Source organism: Theropithecus gelada, chromosome 7a, assembly GCF_003255815.1.
Source record: "Theropithecus gelada isolate Dixy chromosome 7a, Tgel_1.0, whole genome shotgun sequence".
NCBI classification, from domain to species: Eukaryota; Metazoa; Chordata; class Mammalia; order Primates; family Cercopithecidae; genus Theropithecus; species Theropithecus gelada.
In genome coordinates this window covers 43,008,400-43,033,572 of record NC_037674.1, presented here as the reverse complement: position 1 = coordinate 43,033,572, position 25,173 = coordinate 43,008,400, and the positions used below count along the sequence as shown (strand labels likewise).

The window sequence follows — 25,173 nt, the reverse complement described above, 5'->3', positions numbered from 1 at the left end:
GGAGTTTTGCTCCTGTTGCCCAGGCTGGAGTGCAATGGCGTGATCTTGACTCACCACAACCTCCACCTCCTGGATTCAAGTGATTCTCCTGCCTCAGCCTCCCGAGTAGCTGGGATTACAGGCGTGCGCCACCATGCCTGGCTAATTGTGTATATTTAGTAGAGATGGGGTTTCTCTATGTTGGTCAGACTGGTCTCGAATTCCCGACCTCAGGTGATCTGCCTGCCTCGGCCTCCCGAAGTGCTGGGATTACAGGCGTGAGCCACCATGCCTGGACTTTTTCATGTTTATTGGCCATTTATATATCTTCTTTTGAGAACTGTCACTTCATGTCCGTAGCCCACTTTTTGATGGGATTCTTCTTTTCTTACTGATTTGAGTCTGTTGTAGATTCTGGATATTAGTCCTTTGTCAGATGTATAGACTGTGAAGACTTTCTCCCACTCTGTGGGTTGTCTGTTTACTCTGCTGACTGTTGCTGTGCAAATGCCCTTTCGTTTAATTAGGCCCCAGCTAGTTATCTTTGTTTTTATTGCATTTGCTTTCGGGTTCTTGGTCATGAAATCCTTGCCTAAGCCAATGTCTACAAGGATTTTTCCAGTGTTATCTTCTAGAATTTTTATAGTTTCAGGTCTAAGGTTTAAGTCCTTAATCTATCTTGAGTTGATTTTTGTATAAGGTGAGAGATGAGGATCCAGTTTCATTCTCCTAAATATGGCTAGCCAATTATCCCAGCACCATTTATTGAAAAGGGTGTCATTTCCCACTTTATGTTTTTGTTTGCTTTGTCAAAGATTAGTTGGCTGTAAGTATTTGGGTTTATTTCTTGGTTCTCTATTTAGTTCCAGTGGTCTATGTGCTTATTTTTATACCAGTACCATGCTGCTTTGGTGACTATGGCCTTATAGTATAATTTGAAATCAGGTAGTGTGATGCCTCCAGATTTGTTCTTTTTGCTTAGTCTTGCTTTGGCTCTCTGGGCTAATTTTTGGTTCCATATCAATTTTAGAATTGTTTCTTCTAATTCTGTGATGAAGGATGGTGGTATTTTGATGGGGATTGCATTGAATTTGTAGATTGCTTTTGGCAGTATGGTCATTTTCACAATATTGATTCTACCCATCCATGAGCATGGGATGTGTTTCCATTTGTTTGTGTCATGTGTGATTTCTTTCAGCAGTATTTTGTAGTTTTCCTTGTAGAGGTCTTTTGACTCCTTGGTTAGGTATATTCCTAAGTATTCTTTTTTTTTTTTTTTTTTTTGCAGCTATTGCAAAAGGGGTTGAGTTCTTAATTTGATTTTCCACTTGGTTGCTGTTGGTATATAGAAGAACTACTGATTTGTGTACATTAATCTTGTATCTGGAAACTTCGCTGAATTCTTTTATCAGTTCTAGGAGCTTTCTGGAGGAGTCCTTAGGGTTTTCAAGGTAAATGATTGTATCGTCAACAAACAGTGACAGTTTGACTTCCTTTTTACCAATTTGGAGGCTCATTATTTCTTTCTCTTGTCTGATGGCTCACTATGATTGCTCTGGCTAGGACTTCCAGTACTATGTTAAAGAGGAGTGGTGAGAGTGGGCATCCTTGTCTTGTTCCAGTTCTCAGAGGGAATGCTTTCAACTTTTCCCCATTCAGTATTATGTTGGCTGTGGGTTTGTCATAGATGGCTTTTATTACATTAAGGTATGTCCATTGTATGCCAATTTTGCTGAGAGTTTTAATCATAAAGGAATGCTTGATTTTGTCGAATGCTTTTTCTGCATCTATTGAGATGATCATGTGACTTTTGTTTTTAATTCTGTTTATGTGATGTATCACATTTATTGACTCGCGTATGTTAAACCATCCTTGCATCCCTGGTATAAAACCCACTTGATCATGGTGGATTATCTTTTGGATATGTTGTTGGATTTGGTTAGCTAGTATTTTGTTAAAGATTTTAGCATCAATGTTCATCAAGGATATCGGTTTCCTGGTTTTGGTATTAGGGCAATGCTGACTTCATAAAATGAATCAGGGAGGGTTTCTTCTTTCTCTATCTTGTGGAATAGTGTCAAAAGGATTGGTACCAATTCTTCTTTGAATGTCTGGTACAACTCTGCTGTGAATACATCTGGTCTTGGACTTTTTTTGTTGGTAACTTTTAAAGTACCATTTCAATCTCTTTGCTTGTTATTGGTCTGTTCAGGGTATCTAATTCTTCCTGATTTAAGCTAGGAGGGTAGTATTTTTCCAGCAATTTATCCATCTCTTCTAGGTTTTCTAGTTTATGTGCATTAAGGTGTTCATAGTAGCCTTCAATGATCTTTTGTATTTCAGTGGTGTCAGTTGTAATATCTCCTGTTGCATTTCTCAGTGAGGTTATTTGGATTTTCTCTCTTCTTTTCTTGGTTAATCTTGCTAATGGTCTATCAATTTTCTTTATCTTTTCAAAGAAGCAGCTTTTAGTTTCATTTATCGTTTGTATTTTTTTTTTTTTTTTTTTTGAGACGGAGTCTTGCTCTTGTTGCCCACGATGGAGTGCAATGGCGTGATCTTGGCTCACTGCAACCTCTGCCTCCTGGGTTCAAGTGATTCTTCTGCCTCAGACTCCCAAGTAGCTGGGACTACAGGCATGCACCGTCATGCCCAGCTAATTTTTTGTATTTTTAGTAAAGACAGTGTTTCTCCATGTTGGTCAGGCTGGTCTCAAACTCCTGATCTCAGGTGATCTGCCCGCCTCGGCCTTCCAAAGTGCTGGGATTACAGGCGTGAGCCTGTAATTGTTTGTTTCAGTTCAATTTAGTTCTGCTCTGATCTTGGTAATTTCCTTTCTTCTGCTGGGTAATTTCCTTTCTTGTTTCTCTAGTTCCTTGAGGTGTGACCTTAGAATGTCAGTTTGTGCTCTTTCAGTCTCGTTGAGGTGGGCATTTAGGGCTATGAACTTTCCTCTTAGCATCGCCTTTGCTGTATCCCAGAGGTTTTGATAGGTTGTGTCATTATTGTCATTCAGTTCAAATAATTGTTTAATTTCCATCTTGATTTTGTTTTGACCCAGTGCTCATTCATCAGGAGCAGGTTATTTAATTTCCATGTATTTGCATGGTTTTGCAGGTTCCTTTTGGAGTTGATTTCCAGTTTTATTCCACTGTGGTCTGCGAGAGTGCTTGATATAATTTCAATTTTCTTAAATTGATTGAGGCTCGTTTTATGGCCTATCATATGGTCTATCTTGGAGAAAGTTCCATGCGCTGTTGAATAGAATGTGTATTCTGTGGTTGTTGGATGAAGTGTTCTGTATGTATCTGTTATGTTCATTTGTTCCAAGATATAGTTTAAATCCATTATTTCCTTGTTGACTTTCTGTCTTGATGACCTGTCTAGTGGTGTCAGTGGAGTATTGAAGTCCCCCACTCTTACTGCTTTGCTGTCTATCTCATTTCTTTGGTCTATTAGTAATTGTTTTAGAAATTTGGGAGCTCCAGTGTTACGATTGTGATATTTTCCTGTTGGACAAGGTCCTTTACCATTATATAATGCTCCTCTTTGTCTCTTAACTGCTGTTGCTTTGAAGTTTGTTTTGTCTGATATAAGAATAGCTACCCCTGCTCACTTTTGGTGTCCAGTTGCATGAAATGCCCTTTTCACCCCTTTACTTTAAGTTTATGTGAGTCTTTATGTGTTAGGTGTCTCCTGAAGGAGTAGATAGTTGGTTGGTGAGTTCTTATCCATTCTGCAGTTCTGTATCTCTTAAGTGGAGCATTTAAGCCATTTACATTCAATGTTAGTATTGAAATATGAGGTACAGTTGCATTCATCCTGCTCTTTGTTACCTGTGTACTTTGATTTTGTTTTTGCTCTTTAATTTGTGTTTTTGTTTTATAGGTCCTGTGTGATGTATGCTTTACAGAGGTTCTGTTTTGTTTTGATGTGTTTCTAGGATTTGACTCAAGATTTAGAGCTCCTTTTAGTAGTTCTTGTAATGGTGGCTTGGTAATGGCGAATTCTCTCAACATTTGTTTGTCTGAAAACGACTATATCTTTCCTTCACATATGATGCTTAGTTTCACTGGATACAAAATTCTTGGCTGATAATTGTTTTGTTTGAGGAGGCTGAAGATAGGTCCCCAATCCCTTCTAGCTTGTAGGGTTTCTGCTGAGAAATCTGCTGTTAGCCTGATAGGTTTTCCTTTATAGGTTACCTGGTGCTTCTCTCTCACAGCTCTTAAGATTCTTTCCTTCGTCTTAACTTTGGCTAACCTGATGACAATGTGCCTAGGTAAAGATATTTTTGCAATAAATTTTCCAGGTGTTCTTTCTGCTTCTTGTATTTGAATGTCTAGGTCTCTCACAAGGCGGGGGAAATTTTCCTCAATTATTCTCCAAATATGTTTTCCAAGCTTTTAGAATTCTCTTCTTCCTCAGGAACACTGATTATTCTCAGGTTTGGTCATTTAACATAATCCCAGACTTTTTGGAGGCTTTGTTCATATTTTCTTTTTCTTTTTTCTTTGTCTTTGTTGGATTGGGTTAATTCAAAGACCTTGTCTTCAAGCTCTGAATTTCTTTCTTCTACTTGTTCAATTCTATTGCTGAGACTTTCCAGAGCATTTTGCATTTCTAAAAGTGTGTCCAGTGTTTCCTGAATTTTTGATTTTCTTTCTTTAAGCCATCTATGTCCTTGCATATTTCTCCCTTCACTTCTTGTATCATTTTTTGGATTTCCTTGCATTGGGCTTTGATTCTCTCTGGTCCCTCCTCACTGATTAGCTTAATAACTAACCTCCTGAATTCTTTTTCATGTAAATCAGGGATTTCTTGGTTTGGATCCATTGCTGGTGAATTAGTGTGATTTTTTGGGGGGTGTTGAAGAGCCTTGTTTTGTCATATTACCAGGGTTGGTTTTCTGGTTCTTTCTCATTTGGGTAGGATCTGTCAGAGGGAAGGTCTAGGGCTGCAGGCTGTTGTTCAGATTCTTTTGTCCCGAATGTTCCCTTGATGTAGTACTTTCCCCCTTTTCCTACGAATGTGACTTCCTGTGAGCTGAAATGCAGTGATTGTTGTCTCTTCTGGGTCTAGCCATCCACCAAGTCTGCCTGGCTCTGGATTGGTACTGGGGGTTGTCTGCATAGAGTCCTGTGATGTGAACCATCTGTGGGTTTCTCAGCAGTGGATACCAGTGCCTGTTCCAGTGGAGGTGGCGAGGGATGCAATGCATTCCATAAGGGTTCTTAGCTTTGGTAGTTTAATGCTCTATTTTTGTGCTGGTTGGCCGCCTGCCAGGAGGCAGCGCTTTCCAGAAAGCATCAGCTATAGTAGTGTGGAGAGGGACGGTGGTGGGTGGGACCCTAGAACTCCCAAGATTATATGCCCTTTGACTTCTGCTACCAGGGTGGATAGGGAAGGACCATCAGGTGGGGGTGGGGCTACGCGTGTCTGAGCTCAGACTCTCCTTGGGCAGGTCTTGCTGCGGCTGTTGTAGGGGATGAGGGTGAGGTTCCCAGGTCACTGGAGTTGTGTACCTAGGAGGATTATGGCTGTCTCTGCTGAGTCATGCAGGTTGTCAGGGAAGTTGGGGGAAAAGCCAGCAGTCACAGGCCTCACCCAGCTCCCATGTAAACCAAAGGGCTGGTCTCACTCCCACCATGCCTCTCCACAATAGCCCCGAGTCTGTTTCCAGGCAGAGGGCAAGACGGGCTTGAAAACTTGTCCCAGGCTAGAAAGAAAAGGGCTTGGTTCTTCCCCTGCCTATGGAGTCTGCACACCGGATTTGTGCCCTCCCCTGAGTTCTTGCCAGGAGGCTTCTCACCCCATTCAAGTTGTTATAAACTTCGGCTCGAGAGTTCCTTCTCCCTGTGGAGATTTACCCCCTGCTCCTCTGGCTGCCCTACTGATGGATCCCTGTGATGCCAGGCAGAAATGGGCTGCTAGGGGATGCAGTGAGCTCCTAGGGCCTTTCTGCTTCTTCCTCTACCCCTATATTTCCCTTGGCTCTCTAAATTGACTCAGCTCCAGGTAAAGTGAGAAACTTCCCAGCAAATAGACCTTCAGCTTCTCCAGTGTGGGTGTGTGTGTTCGAGAGAGGGGGGATCTCCCTTTCCTACTTCTGCAACTGGGGCACTCACAGTATTTGGGGTGTCTCCTGAGTCCTGCAGGAGCAGTCTGCTTCCTTCAGCGGGTCTCAATAATGCATTTATTGAATATGAAGCCACCAAGCTTATGTGTTCTGGAGAGTCTTGTGGACATGATCAATGAAAGAAGCAACCAGTGGTGCCATGTGCCGGGAGGGGGTGATTCAGGATTGTCTTAAGAAATAGGTAAGGCCTAAAGCAAATGTACTTTTCCACCCCAACATTTACATTACAGGTAAAATTAAGTTAAAATGAATATTAAGGATAATTTTGCAGAACTCTTACAACTCAATAGCAAAGACCCCCAAATAACCTGATTAAAAAATGGGCAAAGGATCAGAGTAGATTTTTTTTTTTTTTAGACAGGTCTTGCTCTGTCACCCAGGTTGGAGTGCAGTGATGCCATCTTGGTTCACTGCAACCTCTGCCTCCTGGGTTCAAGAGATTCTTGTGCCTCATCCTCCAAGTAGCTGGGATTACAGGTGTGCACCACCATGCCTGGCTAATTTTTGTATTTTTAGTAGAGACGGGTTTCACGATGTTGGCCAGGCTGATCCCGAACTCCTGATCTCAAGTGATCCACCCACCTCAGCCTCCCAAAGTGCTGGGATTACAGGCGTGAGCCACCACGCCCAGCCAACTTTTATTTTTTTGAGACAGTCTCACTAAGGCTAGAGTGCAGTGGCACAGTCTTGGTTCACTGCAACCTCTGCCTCCCTGGTTCAAGCAATTCTCATGCCTTAGCCTCCCCAGTAACTGGGATTACGGGCTTGCACCACCACACCTGACAATTTTTTTCTATTTTTAATAGAGACAGCATTTCACTGTGTTGGCCAGGCTGGTCTCAAACTTCTGGCCTCAAGTGATCTGCCCACCTCGGCCTCCTGAGGTGCTGGGATTACAGGCATTACACACCCCACCTGAATATACTTTTTTAAAAAGACATACAAATGGCCAACAGGTATATGAAAGGTGCTCTGCATCACTGATTATCAGGGAAATGCAAATCAAACCCACAGTGAGATATCACTTCACACCTCTTCAGATGGCTATTATCAAAAAGACAAAAGAAGGCTGGGCGCGGTGGCTCACGCCTGTAATCCCAGCACTTTGGGAGGCCAACACGGGCGGATCACGAGGACAGTTCAAGACCAGCCTGGCTAACATGGTGAAAACCCATCTCTACTACAAATACAAAAATTAGCCGGGCATGGTGGTGGGCGCCTGTAGTCCCAGCTACTCAGGAGGCAGAGGCAGGAGAATCACTGAACCCTGGAGGCAGAGGTTGCAGTGAACCGAGGTCGCATCACTGCACTCCAACCTGGGTGACAGAGCGAGACTCTGCCTCAAAAAAAAAAAAAAAAAAAGACAAAAGATAAGTGTTGGTGAGAATGCGGAGAAAGGGAACCCTTATACACTCCCACTTTATAGTGGGAGTGTAAATTAGTACAGCCACTGTGGAAAACTGTATGGAGGTTCCTCAAAAACTTACAAATACAGAACTACCATATGATCCATCAATCCCACTTCTGAGTGCATAGCCAAAGAAAATAAAATCTTGAAGAGATATCTGCATCACCGTGTTCATTGCAGCATTATTCATAATAGCCAAGACGTGGAAACAACCTAAGTGTCAGCTGATGACAGGTGAAAGGATGAAGCAATTGTGGTGTGTGTATATATGTATACATGTATATACACATTGGAATATTATTTAGCCTTAAAAAAAGAAGGAAATTCTGTCATTCATGACAATATGGATGAACCTGGAGGATAGTATGCTAAGTGAAATAAGCCAGACACAGAAAGACAAATACTGCATGATCTCACTTACATGTGGAATCCAAAAAGTCAAATTTATAGCAATGGAAAGTAGATAAGTGATTGTCAGGGGTTGGAAGTTGGGGGAAATGGGAGGATGCTGGTTAAAGGGTACAAATCTTCAGTTATAAGATGAATGAATTCTGGAGACCTAACATATAGCATGGTGACTATAGTTAATAACTACATGTTATGTACCTGAAATTTGCTAAGAGAGTAGATCTTAAGTTCTGACCACACACACACACACACACACACACACACACACACGTATCCAAGTGAGATGATGGATATGTTAATAAGGTTGATTGTGGTAATCATTTCACAAGGTATATGTATATTGAAATATCATGTTGTACACCTTAAATAAAAGTACTTTTTTGGGTTAGTTATACCTCAATAAAGCTGGGATTAGAGAAGGACAATTTTGCAAGAGAAAATGTATCACATAAAAAGTCTTGATCACAGGTGATAGCTGGAAGTAGGAACAACTTTCAGCTTTGTTTTGGGATGCTGGGGCAAGCTATAAATGCTCATCGGTGAAGAATCTTACGGTCTTTCTTGGCAATAGTAGGGAGCCTTTTCCTTTTTTCCTACCTCCTGCCCTCCTGAGTCCTGCAGAAATGTAAGTACCTGCTGGAGACAGCAGGGTGCAGTGTGAGTGTCCAGATTTTCCTCGCCCTGGCCATGTTTCTTGTGATTCAAGTTAAAAGATCCCTGAGTCCAGAGAGGTGTCTTGGTTTCATTTGAAAGGAAGCAAAGAGCTCCATGGTGAGAATGGGCATCTTTTGAAGAAGGCTTGGGGGCACAGCTGATGTAAACAGAGGAACTAGGTCCGTTATATGTAGATCAACCAAAATTCTACCCAAGAGCTGATGTTTAGGCTTGGGTTCAATATTTCTCAATATCAAGGTTTACAGTGTAAGGGGCGTTAACCAAACATTTACAGACAATCACAAATGGTAATATATACATAGCAAAGTTGGCCACTAGTTTATCTGCACTATCAGTGTTAAGAAACAGAATTGTAATTTTCACTGGAAAAATTTGTCATCATTGCCCATGTGCTTATTGTAGAAGTCATCAACATTGCCATCATCATTACTATTACTTCCATATTATAGGTCTCTTTCATTGACACAAAGATGCAGACCTTTTAAAGGGAGAAGGTCTTTTACTTTAATGCTTCAAAGTCCTTTGGGATGTATATTCCCTTCACTAGATATTAACTTGTGATTAACAATCTGCCCACTATAGCACTTTAAAACACCGAATAATAGGTACTTCTGTTTATACCAAAGGCCTATAAAATTTTAATTTAGATATACTCTGTTAGCCTTCTTCCATATAAATAAAATACCTTCCCTAAAGAGAAAAAGTAAATCTCACTGAGCTCCCTCGGTGAATACCTTGTATATCCTGAAAACAGAAATAGGGAGATCTTGCAAATGAGAGTACTAGAGGGGGACTCAGAGAAGTATTCATTCATTCATTTAATAAATATTTATTGAACATCTATTATATGCTAGACAGGGTGCTAGGTGCTGGGTATATAGCAGTGAACAAGAAGGAATTATGATATTTCTGTAGACTTTGGTTTTTCCATTCTCTGAAATAAATGTATTCATTTTTGATGCTTATATATCACTTTGAGATGATGATAATGCTCAGTGACTTTTAAAAATAATGCTAATTCAATTCTGATTCGACTCACAGTTTGAGAACCTGCTGAGGGCTCCTGTGACAGTTTTACATGTGGTTATGCCATTTGATTTAATAAGAACAGCACCTTATATCTGCTCAGCCGATCAGAACATACTAGGAGGAGGAGGGCAGGAATTTACCAGTTGATAACAAAAAAACAAGGCTCCCAGAGGTCAAGTGAATTGTCTACAGTATCACACTAGTTAGTGGAAAGACTGGGGCCAAAACCCATTGCCATTGCAATGAAAATATTTTCAGATTTTTTTTTATTCTAGGCTGATATTCTGTATTTAGAAACTCTTCGAAATCGTTTTCAGAGTTTATGGGATATACTCTGGTATATATCAGGGCCTCCATTTTCGTCTTTCCTCACAATTTGTACTTTGTGACAAGTCTTGTTTCCTTTCTGTAGCTAACCTTACGTTTTGGAAGGGCCATTACTACTCTCCAGTAGCTGTTTTTCATATCAATTCTTCTTAAAGATTGGATTTTCTTTCATTTCCTTTTTAAAAAAAGTAATACCTTTCAATGCTCATAATAAAGATTATTGTTTCAAAGTTCACAGTTATCTAAAATAAGAATTAATTTATTTTTGAGACAGGGTCTTGCTCTGTCATCCAGGCTGGAGTGCAGTGGTGTGATCCTAGCTCATTGCAGCCTCCAACTCCTGAGCTTAAGTGATCCTCCTGCCTCAGCCCTCCATGTAGGTAGGATAACAGATGTGTGCCACCATGCTCAGCTAATTTTTTATTTTTAATTTTAGAGATGGGTCTTGATATGCAGGCTAAAAGAATTTTTTTTCCTTTTTCCATCACCTGAAGCTTTTATTTGGTAAAAGCCAGATCACCATTCCCCTCAAGAAACAAGAGGCTACAATCTGAAAAACTATTGATATCGGTAGGAAATGTTCAACTGAATTCTATGATAATTAGTGAACCTTATATATATTCAATTTCCTGTGAAATATAAAGAACAGTATGTGTGTTTTTTTTTTTTAACTTTTAAGTTCAGGGTACATGTGCATGTTTGTTACATAGGTAAACTTGTGTCATGAGGGTTTGTTGTACAGATTATTGCATCACCCAGGTATTAAGCCTAGTACCCAGTATTTTTCCTGATCCTCTCCCTCCTCCCAGCCTCCACCCTTTGATAGGCCTCAGTGCGTGGTGTTCCCCTCTATGTGTCCCTATATTCTCATCATTTAGCTCCCACTTATAAGTGGGAACATGTGGTATTTGGTTGTCTGTTCCTGCGTTAGTTTACTAAGGATAATGACCTCCAGCTATGTCCATGTCCCTGCAAATGCAGGACATGATCTTGTTCTGAAAGAATTTTTTAATTTGGGAATTTTCATATAGTGCATCTTTGCCAACCTATTTGTTTAGAGACTTATTATGAGGAACAGGAATGGGAGAATTGCTATATAAATGTATATTTATATGAGGTGAATCCAACATGATATTTGTAAGACTTAGATCATCATTTTTATCCATATGTGTTCTGTGCTTTTTCCCACCACTCTTTCTCACCAAGTGAGCCTGTTTCTCACTTGGAATACACTCTTTCGTACCCTCCTCATATCCTAATTATCTTTCGCTCAAATCCCACCTTCCCTGTAAAACCTTTCTTGATTGCTCCCAAAAGAAGGGATCTTTCTCTTGTCTGAATGCATGCAGAAAAATCATTTGGCTGTTAAACTGACATTACCTTTGTGATGTCTCTTCTATTGTTCTACGTAGTTGTCACTTAAGCCTTTCCTTGCTACTCATTTTTCAAGCCTATCTTCCCAACTAGAATGTGAACTCCCTAAGGGCAGGCACTTCCATGTCTTTTGCATCTTTGTAGCTTCTCTAGCACCTAGCATAAGGGCTTATACATAATAGATGCTCAATAAACACTTGTTTTATTTAGAGTTTCCCCAAAGTGAGTAATTAACTGCAAAAGATCTGGATCATCTGGAAGTTCCAAAAGTCCATAAATACAAATAACAGTCAGGTGACTGGCCAAATATGACCATCACTGTGTTAGACATCATGAAGAGGTAAAAAAAATTAAAGGCCTAGTACATTTTCTAAAGGATTAAAAAAATCTCATGGAGACAATATTTATACCTATGAATCAATACAAGTATAAAACAGTTGTGTGCATGTATAGCAAATAAAATGGGATGATGGATATGAAATAAACTTTGTCATGATACAGAAGATGTCTTGTTTATTTCCATAGCACCTAAAAGGAAGCCAAAGTAGGTCCTCCGAAGGTGTTTTTCAATGAACATGTCATCCTCCTCAGCTTAAAGCCTTTAGTAGGTACTTCATGTTCCTCCTAGAACCTACTGTAGCAGGATGAGCCACAGACAAACTCCTCAGACACCAAGTTAAAGAAGGAAGGGGTTTATTCGGCAGGGGAGCATTGGCAAGACTCCTGTCTCAAGAGCCAAGCTCTCCGAGTGAGCAATTTCTGCCCCTTTTAAGGGCTCACAACTCTAAGGGTGTGTGAGAGGGTCGTGATCGATTGAGCAAGCAGGGGGTACGTGACTGGAGGCTGAATACACCAGTAATTAGATCAGAACAAACAGGATAGGGATTTTCACAGTGCTTTTCTATACAAGGTCTGTAATCTATAGATAACATAACCGATTAGGTCAGGGGTCGATCTTTAACTACCAGGCCTAGGATGTGGCGCCGGGCTGTCTGCTTGTGGATTTCATTTCTGCCTTTTAATTTTGACTTTTTCTTTCTTTGGAGGCAGAAATTGGGCATAAGACAATATGAGGCGTGGTCTCCTCCCTTACTACTAGATACTTTTTATCATTGGCCCTGGCTCCAGGACCCATCAGGATTTGGAAATAGCTTTTGCTGCTATTTGTTTACTGCTTGGATCCCTTTACATAATATCATCCTTATGTGAGAAGGCCGGATCTCCAACATGGTTGCCTTGTAGCTCTGTGTATTCTGAAGTGCTATGTACTCTGCAAGCCATCTCTGAAGGCCTGGAATTTCCCCATTTCTAGGGTACCAAAACCCTGGACCTAAATCCACTGGCAGGAGTAGTCTTAGACCATGCTCCACCATCTCCATTTCCCAGGAACCGGCCCCTTCTCCCTTGATTACAAAATGACCCCATGTTCTACTTGATGCTTCCAATATTTAAGTCCTACATTTCCAAAACTGTTCTTCTATTCTGCTAGAACCTCATTCTCATCTCCTTAAGTCTAGAAAGGATTCTCTGCTTTCTTATCTGGAATTGATTCACAATCGTGGGACTGTCCTTGAGGCATTGCTGTCATTTTACCTATTTTGCCTTGGCCGCCAGTCCCCTTAGCCCCTCCCGTGTCAGTATGGTAAATTATGGGGCCCAGCTGGGGCTAGTGGGCATGAATTTGAAATGGATGCAGTCACCTCAGTTTTCTGCTTCCCGTGTCTACTGTAAGAGCTGTGTGTATGTGAGTAAGATCATGTATGTGAAAGTGCTTTGCAAACAATAACATTCTATACAAACTTTTACTATTGTTTTTCATGCATTTTTTTCTGATTAGAAATATAATACATTTACTTTTTATTTTTTTGAGACAGGGTCTCGTTCTGTTGCTCAAGCTGGAGTGCAGTTGCATGATCATGGCTCACTGCAGCCTCAATCTCCCAGGCTCAAATGATACTCCTACCTCAGCCTCCTGAGTAGCTGGGACTATAGGTGCACACCATCATGCCGAGCTAACTTAATTTTTTTTTTTGTAGAGACAGGGGTTTTGCTATGTTGCCTATGTTGATCTCAAACTCCTAAACTCAAGTGATCCTCCCATCGCAGCCTCCCAAAGTGCTGGATTTACACACATGAGCCACTGAGCCTGCACTATAATACATGTTTACTTTTGCAGAAAACACAAAGAACAAAATAGCAACCACCCTCTATATTAGTATCCTGTTGCTGCTGCAACAAATTGCTGTCCTTGAGGCACTGGCTTAAAACAATGGCTTAAAACAACACAGATTTATTATTTTACAGTTCTGTGGGTCAGAAGTCTTACTGGGCTAAAAATCAAGATGTGGGCAGGGCTTTGTTCCTCCTGGAGACTCTAGAGGAGAATTGGTTTCCTTGCCTTTTCTGGCTTCTAGAGGCTGTGTGCCTTCATTGGCTCATGGTCCCTTCCTCTGTTTTCAAGGCCAGCAGCACAGCATCTTCAAATCTTTCTCTATGATCCCCCTGGCGCTCGCGCTCTCTCTCTCTCTCTCTCTCTTTTGAGATGGAGTCTCGCTCTGTCACCAGGCTGGAGTGCAGTGTCTCGGTCTCAGTTCACTGCAACCTCCACCACCTGGGTTCAAGCGATTCTCCTGCCTCAGCCTCCCGAGTAGCTGGGATTACAGGCACGCACCATTATGCTCGGCTAATATTTGTGTTTTTAGTAGAGATGGGGTTTCACCATGTTGGTCAGGCTGGTCTCGAACTCCTGACCTCGTGATCCACCTGCCTTGGCCTCCCAAAATGTTGGGATTACAGGTGTGAGCCACCATGCCTGGCCTGCCTCTCTTTTAAAAGGACCCTGGTGATTATATTGGGGCCACCTGGAAAATGCAAGCTACTCTTCCCAACTCAAGATCCTTAACTTAATCACATATGCAAAGTTTTTTTTGCCATGCAACATAATGTTCACAGATTTGGGGAATTAGGGTGTGGATATCTTTGGGGGACCATTACTCTGCCACCTTCAATCTTGCTGTCCAGAAATAATGACTTGTAACATCTTAGCATATATCTTTAGGTTCTTGTAACTCTGCATTTGTGTTTTTTTAATATAAAATTATCATATTGCATATATTGCTTGTGATCTGCTTTTTACCTTTATCTATTCTATAAAGTTTCCTGTTAAATATTCTTTAAAAACATTAGTTTTAATGTCTTCACAGTATGCAGTTTCATTGGTCTATCATAATTTGCTCTAAATACTCTCTGTAGTTGGAGATCAGGTGCAGTGGCTCACGCCTGTAATCCCAGCACTTTGGGAGGTCAAGACAAGTGGATCACTTGAAGCCAGGAGTTCGAGACCAGCCTGGCCAACATGGCTAAACCCTGTCTCTACTAAAAGTACAAAAATTAGCCAGGTGTGGTGTGTGCCTGTAATCCCAGCTACTCAGGAGGCTGAGGCACGAGAATCACTTGAGCCTGGGAGGCAAAGGTTGCAGAGGGGCAAGATCATCCAGCCTGGGCAACAGAGTGAGATTCTACTTCAAAAAAAAAAAAAAATTCTATTGTTGGAATTTAGGCTATTTGAAATATTTTGCTATTCTTAATAATGATGTGATTAATATATGTGTATTTAAATCTTTATGATTATTTCCTGGCGATAATTTTAAAAAAGTAGATGATTATTATTAACATTTGAATTTGCTGATACAGAAAATAAGTGCTTTAAAATGTTATTGAAATAGGTCAGGTGCGGTGGCTCACGCCTGTAATCCCAGCACTTTGGGAGGCTGAGGCAGACGGATCACGAGGTCAGGAGATCAAGACCGTCCTGGCTAACACGGTGAAACCCCATCTCTACTAAAAATGCAAAAAAATTAGCTGGGCGTGGTGGCGGGCGCCTGTAGTCCCAACTACTCGGGAGGCTGAGGCAGGAGAATGGCGTGAACCCAGGAGGCGGAGCTTGTAGTGAGCCAAGATCATGCCACTGCACTCCAGCCTGGGCGACAGAGTGAGACTCCGTCTCAAAAAAAAAAAAAAAAAAAAAAAAAAATTAAATTAAAAAAATAAAATAAAATGTTATTGAAATAATGTTTTGAACTGTAGGTTACCTCAGATGCAAAATAAGCTAACCTCCTCATTTTATAGCTGAGAAAACTGAAAATGAGGTAAAGTGATAAGTTCAAGGTAATATAGCAATTTAGAAGAGCTGGAGGCCAGGCACAGTGGCTCACACCTGTAATACAAGCCAAGGCAGGAGGATGGCTCAAGGCCAGGAGTTCAAAACCAGCCTGGGCAACATAGCGAGACCCTGTCTCTACAAAAAAAGGAAAATAAAAAAGAAAAAGAGCTGGATTTGACTATATGAAACTTTAGTATGATGAAGAGCAATTACAAATAAAACACAAACGACAGGATTGGGATCCAAGCACATGGGGCATGGAGGGGTAGGGCACGGATAGAGTAGGTAAAGAAGATGGCAGGAGTGGTTGGGAGATTAGTTACATTAAACAAATAAGTAAACTGGTTGAGCAAATAAGTATATTGAGGGATAAAGACTCAAGTTTCTCATTATTGGAGAAGTTATTTATTTTTTAGTGTTCCAATAAAACTTTATTTACATAAAATGAATGTTGGGTCAGATTTAGCCTGTAGGCCATAGTTTACCAACCCCTGCTCTAAACTATCTTGATCCTCCTGTTTCTGGGATTTTCTTCTTCTTCTTTTTTTTTTGGATACTGGGTCTCTGTCGCCCAGGTTGGAGTGCAGTGGTGCAATCACAGCTCACTGCAGCATTGACCTCCCAGGCCCAAGCAATCCTCCCACCTCAGCCTCTCAAATAGCTGGGATCACAGATGTGTGTCGTTATGACTGGCTAATTTTGTTTATTTTTAAAATCGTTTGGTAGAGACTGGGCCTTACTATGTTGCCCAGGCTGGTACTGAACTCCTGAGCTCAAGCAATTCTCCTGCCTCAGCCTCCCAAAGTGCTGAGATTACAGGCATGAGCCACCACATCAGGCCTGGGATTTTATTTTGTAAATATACACAGTTACTATGTTCCAAGTTCTATTTAGCTTTTATTTTTATTTTTATTTTTTTAATTTGTAAGTTTAAATAATGGGTATGAGGGTTTTTTTTGGCATTTTTTAATTGATATGTAATAATTATATATATTTTGGCCATACATGTGTTATTTTGATACATGTATACAATGTAGATACATTGTAATTGTACCCCAAATCAGAATAAGCAGGATATCCATCAAGATATTTACTTTTAAGTGTGGAAAAGAATTATAGAAAGAACCTTGAGGTGCTGGATTGAAATTGGAGATGCTGGCAGGAACTCATGGTTTTATAATATAAACACTGATATAGAAATAGTTATAGATGCATATATGTATGTATAGGTACATATGTGTGTTTATATGTGTATATGTGTGTATAATTGTGTGTATGTATTGTACATACGTAATACATGTACTCGCTAGCTCTGTCCACTGAGAGGTGTCAGAAGGAGTGACACTCCAGTAGCAATGGCAGCACTAAGAGCCCAGATCTTACAGGGCTTCTAGAGTCGATCCTAGGTCCAGGGCAAGGAAAATAGAAAATGAACCTGGAACATCTTATTGTGTCAGAAAAGAAGACATGCTCAAAGAATGATGAGGACATGTCAAAAGGACACAAGACACACCCTGAAGGGTCTCCCACTGGCCAAATCTGGAACAACTGAGCATCAAAACAATGAAAGTATCAAAATACAACCCATTAAATAAAATAGAAACCCATGAGTTCATACTGATATATATACATACAGACCTACAGGCAAAAATGAGAGGTGGAGAAGGAATATTGTCTCTTGCAGTAGATTGCCAGAAATTTCCTTCCTTCCTTCCTTCCTTCCTTCCTTCCTTCCTTCCTTCCTTCNTGCCAGAAATTTCCTTCCTTCCTTCCTTCCTTCCTTCCTTCCTTCCTTCCTTCCTTCCTTCCTTCCTTCCTTCTTTCTTTCTTTCTTTGAGACGAAGTCTTGCTCTGTCATCCAGGCTGGAGTTCAGTGGCACAATCTTAGCTCACTGCAACCTCCGCCTCCCAGGTTCAAGAGATTATCCTGCCTTAGCCTTCTAAGTAGCTGGGATTACAGGCGCGTGCCACCATGCCCGACTAATTTTTGTATTTTTAGTAGAGACAGGGTTTCACCATGTTGGTCAGGCTGGTCTCAAACTCCTGACCTTGTGATCTACCCACCTCGGCCTCCCAAAGTGCTAGGATTATAGGCGTGAGCCACTGCGCCCAGCAATTGCCAGAAATTTCTACACAAAACTGTACCAGAAAATTTTCCACAGAAATACAAAATTACCATTATCATAGTGGTAGTGGAAAAAGTTGCCAATGGATGCTAAGTTTTCTAGGTGGAATTTGATAAGCAATACACTATTGTGGTACTCTTGGAACATTTCTACAAAATATTACTAATCAATTACAAGGGAGGAAATAGTAATTTTTTTTTTTTTTTTTTTTTTTTTTTTTTTTTTGGAGACAGAGTCTTGCTCTGTCACCCAGGTTGGACTGCAGTGGTGTGATCTTGGCTCACTGCAACTTCCACCTCTGGGGTTCAAGCAATTCTCTTGCCTCAGCCTCCCGGGCAGCTGGGACTACAGGCACGTGCCACCATGCCCAGCTAATTTTTGTATTTTTAGTAGAGATGGGGTTTCACCATATTGGCCAGGCTGGTCTCGAACTCCTGACCTCATGATCCACCCACCTCGGCCACCCAAAGTGCTGGGATTACAGGCGTGAGTCACTGAGCCTGGCCAGAAATAGTAATTTTTATGGTGGAGAAACATGGCCAAAAATAAAAAGAGAGACAGGTAAGCCACAAATGACAATCTGAGAGAAGGTATTTACAAGATGCATAATAGTCAAAGAATGAGTTTCCAATATACAAAGAGCTCCAATAAATCAACATTTGTATTATAGTCCAATTTAAATGGGGCAAAAGACATGATTAGGCAATTAAGAAAAATACATAAATGGGCAAACAAACATATGAAGACGTGTGGATCTTCACTAATAATCAAATAAATTCTGAATAAAACAAAATTTTTTTAACCTGTTAGACTGACAAAAAATGAGGGTTGATAATATGCCTGCCAGTTGCTTCACTGGCATCACAAGGCATGTCAATTAGAAAAAAAATTAAGGTGTTTTCTGAAGTGATACCACTTGCAAAAATGGCTAGAAAATATGCCAGTGATTTGTAAATAATTTATTATATACAGAGAACAAACATACTTCTCTTGCTAATGTAGAAACACCCTTCGGTGTGGTCACTGAGAACTTCTTCCAATATTCTGTTGATAACTGTAACACAAATGGTTATATACTGAAGTATTTATGGGAAGGGACAAGGAGAATTCATAGTATGATACAATCAGAGAATCTAGTATCCATCTATCCCATTCATCCAATGAATGTCTGAGCTGCTTCTTCAAAAGCCTTAACACCACCATCCGGCATTTGCTAGAACACCTCCATTGTTCATTCATTCATACAACAAGTATTTACTGAATACCTACTTTGTGCCAGGACAGAAGTAAGTGCTGAGAATACAGTGGGGGAGCAAAAAGAAACACAGCACATCACTTAAAAGAGCTTACAATTGACAGGAGGAGAAAAAATATTAATCAGATAGTCATGTAAATAAGTTTAAAGTTGTAACTGACATAAGTAGTATGAGGAATGCTCATACACAACTACACAATGATATGAAAACCTAAAAAAGGGGAATTTGACTTTGTCAGGAAAGTCAGGAAGGGCTCCAATGAATGTGGCTTGAGCTGAAATGTGATGGCTGGAAAAGTGGCTAACTAGGTCAAAAGAAAAGGCAAGAGCATTTAAGGTGGAGGAGTAGCATGTGTAAAGGCCCTGTGGTAGAGGGAATATCATGAGTAAGAGGGAATGAGACAGGGTGTGTGGGTGGACCAGACCAAAACAGAGGGCAAGTTAGGGTGAGACAAGACTGGCCAGGTACATGGAACCGGCCAGGTACATGGAACCAGCCAAGTGAAGGGTGGGACCTGTCAGCCAGAAGCCCAGAAGGGTGGTGAGCCCAAGGAAGGACCAGCATCGTGTTTGGAGAAGATCCTTTTGACTGCTGTGTGCAAGTTTCCTTATACCAAATTCAAATAAATAAAAGCCACAAGTCAGCTGTCCCCATAGTTCCATCCTCCCTATTATCCCAGGGACCACAGTTTTAGCTTTCTCTTTCTCACTCTCCTTCTTTCTTTTTCTTTTCTTTTCTTTTCTTTTCTTTTCTTTCTTTTTTTTTTTTTTTGTTGTTGTTTTTTGAGATGAAATCTCGCTCTGTCACCCAGGCTAGAGTGCAGTGGCATGACCTCAAGCAATCCACCCGCCTGGGTCTCCCAAAGTGCTGGTATTATAGGCATGAGCTGCCGTGCTCAGCCTTTTTTTCTTTTTCTTTTTTTTGAGACAGGTTCTTACTCTGTCACCCAGACTGGAGTGCAGTGATGCAATCCTGGCTCACTGCAGTGGAGGTGGGAGGCTGAGACTACAGTGACTTGGGATCACGTGATCCTCCCACTCAGCCTCCTGAATAGCTGGAACTATAGGTACCTGCCACTACACCTGGCTAATTTTTTGTATTTTTTCTAGACATGGGGTCCCATTATGTTGCTCAGGCTGGTCCTGAACTCCTGGGGTCAAGTGATCCGCCTGCCTCGGCCTCCCAAAGTGCTGGGATTACAGGCATGAGCCACCACACCCAGCCAATCTTTCTTTCTTACGACAAATATTTGGGGAGGGCAGCCTCCCCTGGCTCTCCTCCCCCTGCATCCCTGCCATCCAGATTTCCCCAGGGATCGTGGTTTCTGTCCTGCCTCCACCACAGGGAGAGTTCTGAATGACCTTCAGTTTGTCCTTTTCCCTGTCAATGTACAGGCCTGAGAACAGAATGTAAAACCAATGGAGGGCCCAGGAAGGCAAATGGAAAATGATCATTGAACAAGCTGAAATCTGCCAAAAAACATAAACTCTCACTTTGAAACCATCATCTGACTGAAATGGAGAACTGTAAAACCGAGAATAATGATCCTAAAACAACTAAAGTATATGTACAATGCGGATGACCAGAGGATATAGAGAGAGGGAGGCCAGGAGGTCATTTCGCCCTTTAGACAGAGGTCTGGACACGCAGCACTAAGAGAGGAGCCACTGGTCATTTTAAAACACGAGTCCTGTGAAATAGTAGTGAACTTGAACATTATACTTTTAGGCGGGAAAAGCAAAGTGAAAAAGGTTAAAGATGATTTTTCCTGAATATTATATCTCAGCACCCTACCTATGCACATGAAGAATCTCACAAATGGAATATTAAATAAAAGCGTAAAGTAAAATAATAATAGATAGAATGTTATGATCTACAAAATGCTTAAAAACATGTAAAATAAAACTCTACATTATTTTCGCATGTATCCATGTGTGGTGAAAGCACAGAGATATGAAAGGGAATCAAAACCCCTGGTATAAGACAGGAGCTTCCTCCTGGCCTCTAGGAGGAGAGCCATGTGTTTGGCAAGGAGTGCACAGGGCTGCAGGTGGCATTGACACCACTTTTGTTTCTTAAGCTGAGCAGGGGCACATGATATTGATTATATTATTATTTATATTTGTGAAATATCTCTCAATATGTTTTTTAAAGAAAAAAAGAGAAAAATGAGACAATCTAAGTTGTGGGTGAACTACTGATAAGAAAAGGAACAGAAATGTGAACTCTTAACTCCTTTCTAGTGATTGATTTTCTATTTAAAACAGGCTCTAGACAGGTTCCACTCCCTGGATGGCATGAAATAGTTTCCTGATACATAGGCATCACACTAATGGACAGAATTGAGGGCCTAATCAACAGAGCTGTGAACTGTGAGGGATGCTTCAGTCACTCTTTTCTTTTCTTTTCTTTTTTTTTTTTTTTTGTTGGAGTTTCACTCTGTCACCCAGGCTGGAATGTAGTAGCGTGATCTCGGCTCATTGCAACCTCTGCCTCCCGGGTGCAAGTGATTCTCCTGCCTCAGCCTCCCAAGTTGCTGGAATTACAGGTGCGTACCACCAGGCCCAGCTAATTTTTGTATCTTTAGTAGAGACAGGGTTTCTCACTGTTGCCTACGCTGCTCTCAAACTTCTGAGCTCAAGGGATCTGCCCACCTCGGCCTCCCAAAGTGCTGGGATTACAGGGGTTAAGCCACTGCGCCTGGCCTCAGTCACTCTTTAACTCCAACTGTACCTGAATGAGACAACCCTGGCCCTGTATTTCCGGACATAAAGCCTGGTCTCACTTGGATTTGCCTGGACCATGCAGGTGTTGAATTTAGAGCGAGCTCATCAGAGAATCAGTGCATTTGAGAAGAGCCTTCATATTCCCTGTTGCACTGGTGTGTAGGGTGCAGAGTCATTACAGATTTCAGCATTTCGAGTGGCATCCATTCAACTTACCTGCTGTTCCAAGGTGCTTGGATCAATAAAAGTCACCAGATCTATGGAAAAGTAACCAACCACATCTCTCATTCTGCAGGCTTTTCCAATTTGGAGGCACAAATAAGTGAGAACTTGGGGATCCACTGAGGTCTGAGGCACGGTGGTACCAGAGGAGATGAAGGGGCTGTCGGCATGAAGCTGGTCCCCTGTTGACAGCACGCTGATTTTCCCGTTGGGCTCTATCAGCATGTCCACTGTCAGGTTGGTGATGCTGTCTGCAGGTGGGAATGCTTCGATCACACCCCCTGGTGGGAAAAACGTGGAGCAGGTGAAAGGACACATTCATTTTGTTTGACTTGGGCTCAGATTCTGCATCTGCCATGTCTTGAGAGACTTTGGGCAAGTAGCTTACATTCTCTGAACTTATTTTTCTTTATCTGTAATATGGGCATAATAAAGCCTACCTCTTCAGATTGTTGTGAATCTTAGAGATACTGTATCTATCTATAGTATTTAGCCCAATGCTTGGTATATTGTAGGGCTCAGTGAATGGTAGTTTTGATTCTGATTATAATTTGAAGACACCGTGAGGATCACTGGGTCTATGCCCACTCATAAACAGTGAACCCAAGGATTATGATCAAATCCCTCATGGGAAATTAACTGCCCATCGTCCGCAGTTGGCATCTTGATGACCAGTGTGCTCTTTTGCGTAAATTTCACTGCTTTTTGAAGGTTTGACGGGTTTGGGCTTTTTGCGGGCAGAGAGAACATTGACCATCATGTCAGCCAAAGGACTTCTATATAAAGTCAGTTATAAAACGTTTTTAAAAATATAGAACCAAGAGATATTGCCGTGTTTGAAGAACGCATGTGCTCTCTCTGCTGATAATGAGAGCTTTATAATTTATTACATTTTACCTTTTGCTTTGAATGCCAAAAATCACAGAGGCAAGTCTGATGTTCAAGCACCGCAACAACATTTTTCTGGCTAATTTGTGGCCTATCTCAGTGGTGTCCACAAAAATTACATAGTCCCAATCTTCTGTTTTTAGGCCCAACTTACAAATCTTACTGTATATGTTCTCTTTGTAGAGAAAAAATTTAAGATATTACTTGTAAACAGTTAGATAATTTAAAAGTAAAAACAACAAAGTGTTCCATAGATAGGGTGCCGTCTAGAACCTGACAGCACTAAGAGAAACTTGGCCTGTATTTTACAAATTTGCTGGGGGCTGGGAGAAGTGTGACCTCTGCCTATAGGTGTAAGAGAACAGCATACAAATAAAAAAATGAGCAGTTTTCAAATGCAGTCATCTGTTACTTCATCCAAAAAGCACTTTCCTTAAGTGTCTATAAATCTGGTCAGAGGTAGTCCTAACAAACACCAAGTTTCAAAAGGAAAATCGAGTTTGAAAGGTACATATTCAAACCTTAATTTTTCTATTTGGTTTGAGACATTCTTTTCTTCAAACGAGGCCTAGTCGTGTGTGCTATACCTAAACATCAGTTGCTGGGGATTTAGCAAGGTAAATGCAGCAAAACAACAATGACAAAAATGTACAAAAGTAAAAAACCTAGTGAGTCTCTGTGCTTTGGCTAACTTTGTGGCTTTAGCTGTCACCTATGTTTTGAAAGATACTGCTTCTGTGGAAACACACTATCATTCATAAGTTACAAGATTACTTGGGTATTTTATTTCAAAGTAGCTTATTTGTACTATCTTCTCAGCATCATGACCATAACCTTTTCACTGTTATTTTCTTCCACTCAGAGCAATTAATTCCTCTTCTGAAAAAGGTATTGCCACAAAGTGAGACCCTGTCTCTACAAAAAAAATTGTAAATTGTAAACAATAAATTAGCTGGGCATAGTGGTGTGCGCCTGTAGTCCCAGCTACTCAGAAGGCTGAGATGGGAGTATTGCCTGAGCCTGGGAGGTCGAGGCTGCACTGAGCTATAATTGTGCCACTGCACTCCAGTCTGGGTGACAGAGTGAGACCCTATCTCAAAAAATAAAAATGAAAATGAAAAAGTATTGCTTTTGACATAATCCTATGACAATTTAGAAATCAAATCCCTAGCACATTTTGTGGCCATAAGCACACTGGAGAAAACATAAATGGAATGAAACAGGCAATGGTGGAAGCTGGAGGGAGGGAGATGGTGACCTTAGAGTCGGGAAACCTGGGAGACACCCTGGCTCAGTTGGGGACCATTGATACAGGGCCTGCCGTATGCACTGGGTTGACAGAAAGGCAGAAGCTTTGAAAACACATGACTTTCAAGACCTAGGTTTTTAAATGTGCTAAAATTGAAGGATCTAACTTTGTGTTCCATTTACCACTTATTTGTTGTGTGATTTTGCTCAAGTCCCCTCCTATCTCTGAGCTTCAGTCTCTTCATGAAGAAAATTAAGTTAATAAAGCTTGTACTGCTCTCCATAAATAAGCATGGCTGAGAAAGCATGATAAAGATGAACAGGAGGTGGAGGTGAAGCCTTAGCTTGTGGTTATACAGCTCAGATGAGATAGTTGCTGGGAAAGCCTTTCTCATCTACAAAGCTCACGTGAAAAGAAATAGTTTAGAGGGAGGCTTTTGCAGGCAGATGCTTGAAGATCTGCAAATTTCCTAACACCCTGACCTGGACGGGCCTGGAGATCATCATGGTCTTCCCCCCATAACTTAAAAACAAAAACAAAACAAAACAAAAAAACCCACCTCATCAGGCTGAGTGCAGTGGTTCACGCCTGTAATCCCAGCACTTTGGGAGGCCAAGGCAGGTAGATCACCTGAGGTCAGGAGTTCGAGACCAGCCTGGCCAACATAGTGAAATCCTGTCTCTACTAAAAATACAAAAATTAGCCGGGCATGGTGGCGTGCACCTGTAATCTCAGTTACTCAGGAGGCTGAGGTAGGAGAATCGCTTGAACCCAGGAGGCGGAGGTTGCAGTGAGCCGAGATGGCGCCACTGCATCCGAGTCTGGGCAACAAGAGTGAAACTCCATCTCAAAAAAAAAAAAAGAAAGAAAAAAGAAAAAACACCTTATTATTGATCGTGTGTGTGTGTGTTTGTGTGTGTGTGTGTGTGTGTGTGTGTGTGTGTGTGTGTGGTAGCCACTTGATTTTCTTCCATTTATGCATGGGGTTGACTTTCCTTACTTTGACTTGTCTATCAGTGGGTACATGTGGAAATTTATAGAATCACAACATTTTAGAGTTGAAAGGACATTGGAAGTTGTCTAGCACAACTGTCCCCTGCAAAGAATCTCTTTTCTGCAATCTTGTTAGATGGCTGCCATTCAACCCCTTGCTTAAATAATTCATTAACAGGGTGCCCAATACACCCTGCCCAGCCAGTATATTC

The 25,173-nt window shown here is 41.2% G+C and overlaps 1 protein-coding gene across 7 annotated transcripts in view; it reads right to left on the bottom strand.

Annotated features, from left to right (window-relative positions):
* IQCH (IQ motif containing H) overlaps positions 1–25,173 on the bottom strand; it is a 258,516-nt gene that overhangs the window by 54,252 nt on the left and 179,091 nt on the right. For all 7 annotated transcript variants that reach the window (XM_025390843.1, XM_025390845.1, XM_025390849.1 and 4 more), the window contains one exon: positions 21,826–22,112. In XM_025390843.1, coding sequence (XP_025246628.1) covers positions 21,826–22,112 — 287 coding nt within the window. The remainder of the gene's footprint in view (positions 1–21,825; positions 22,113–25,173) is intronic.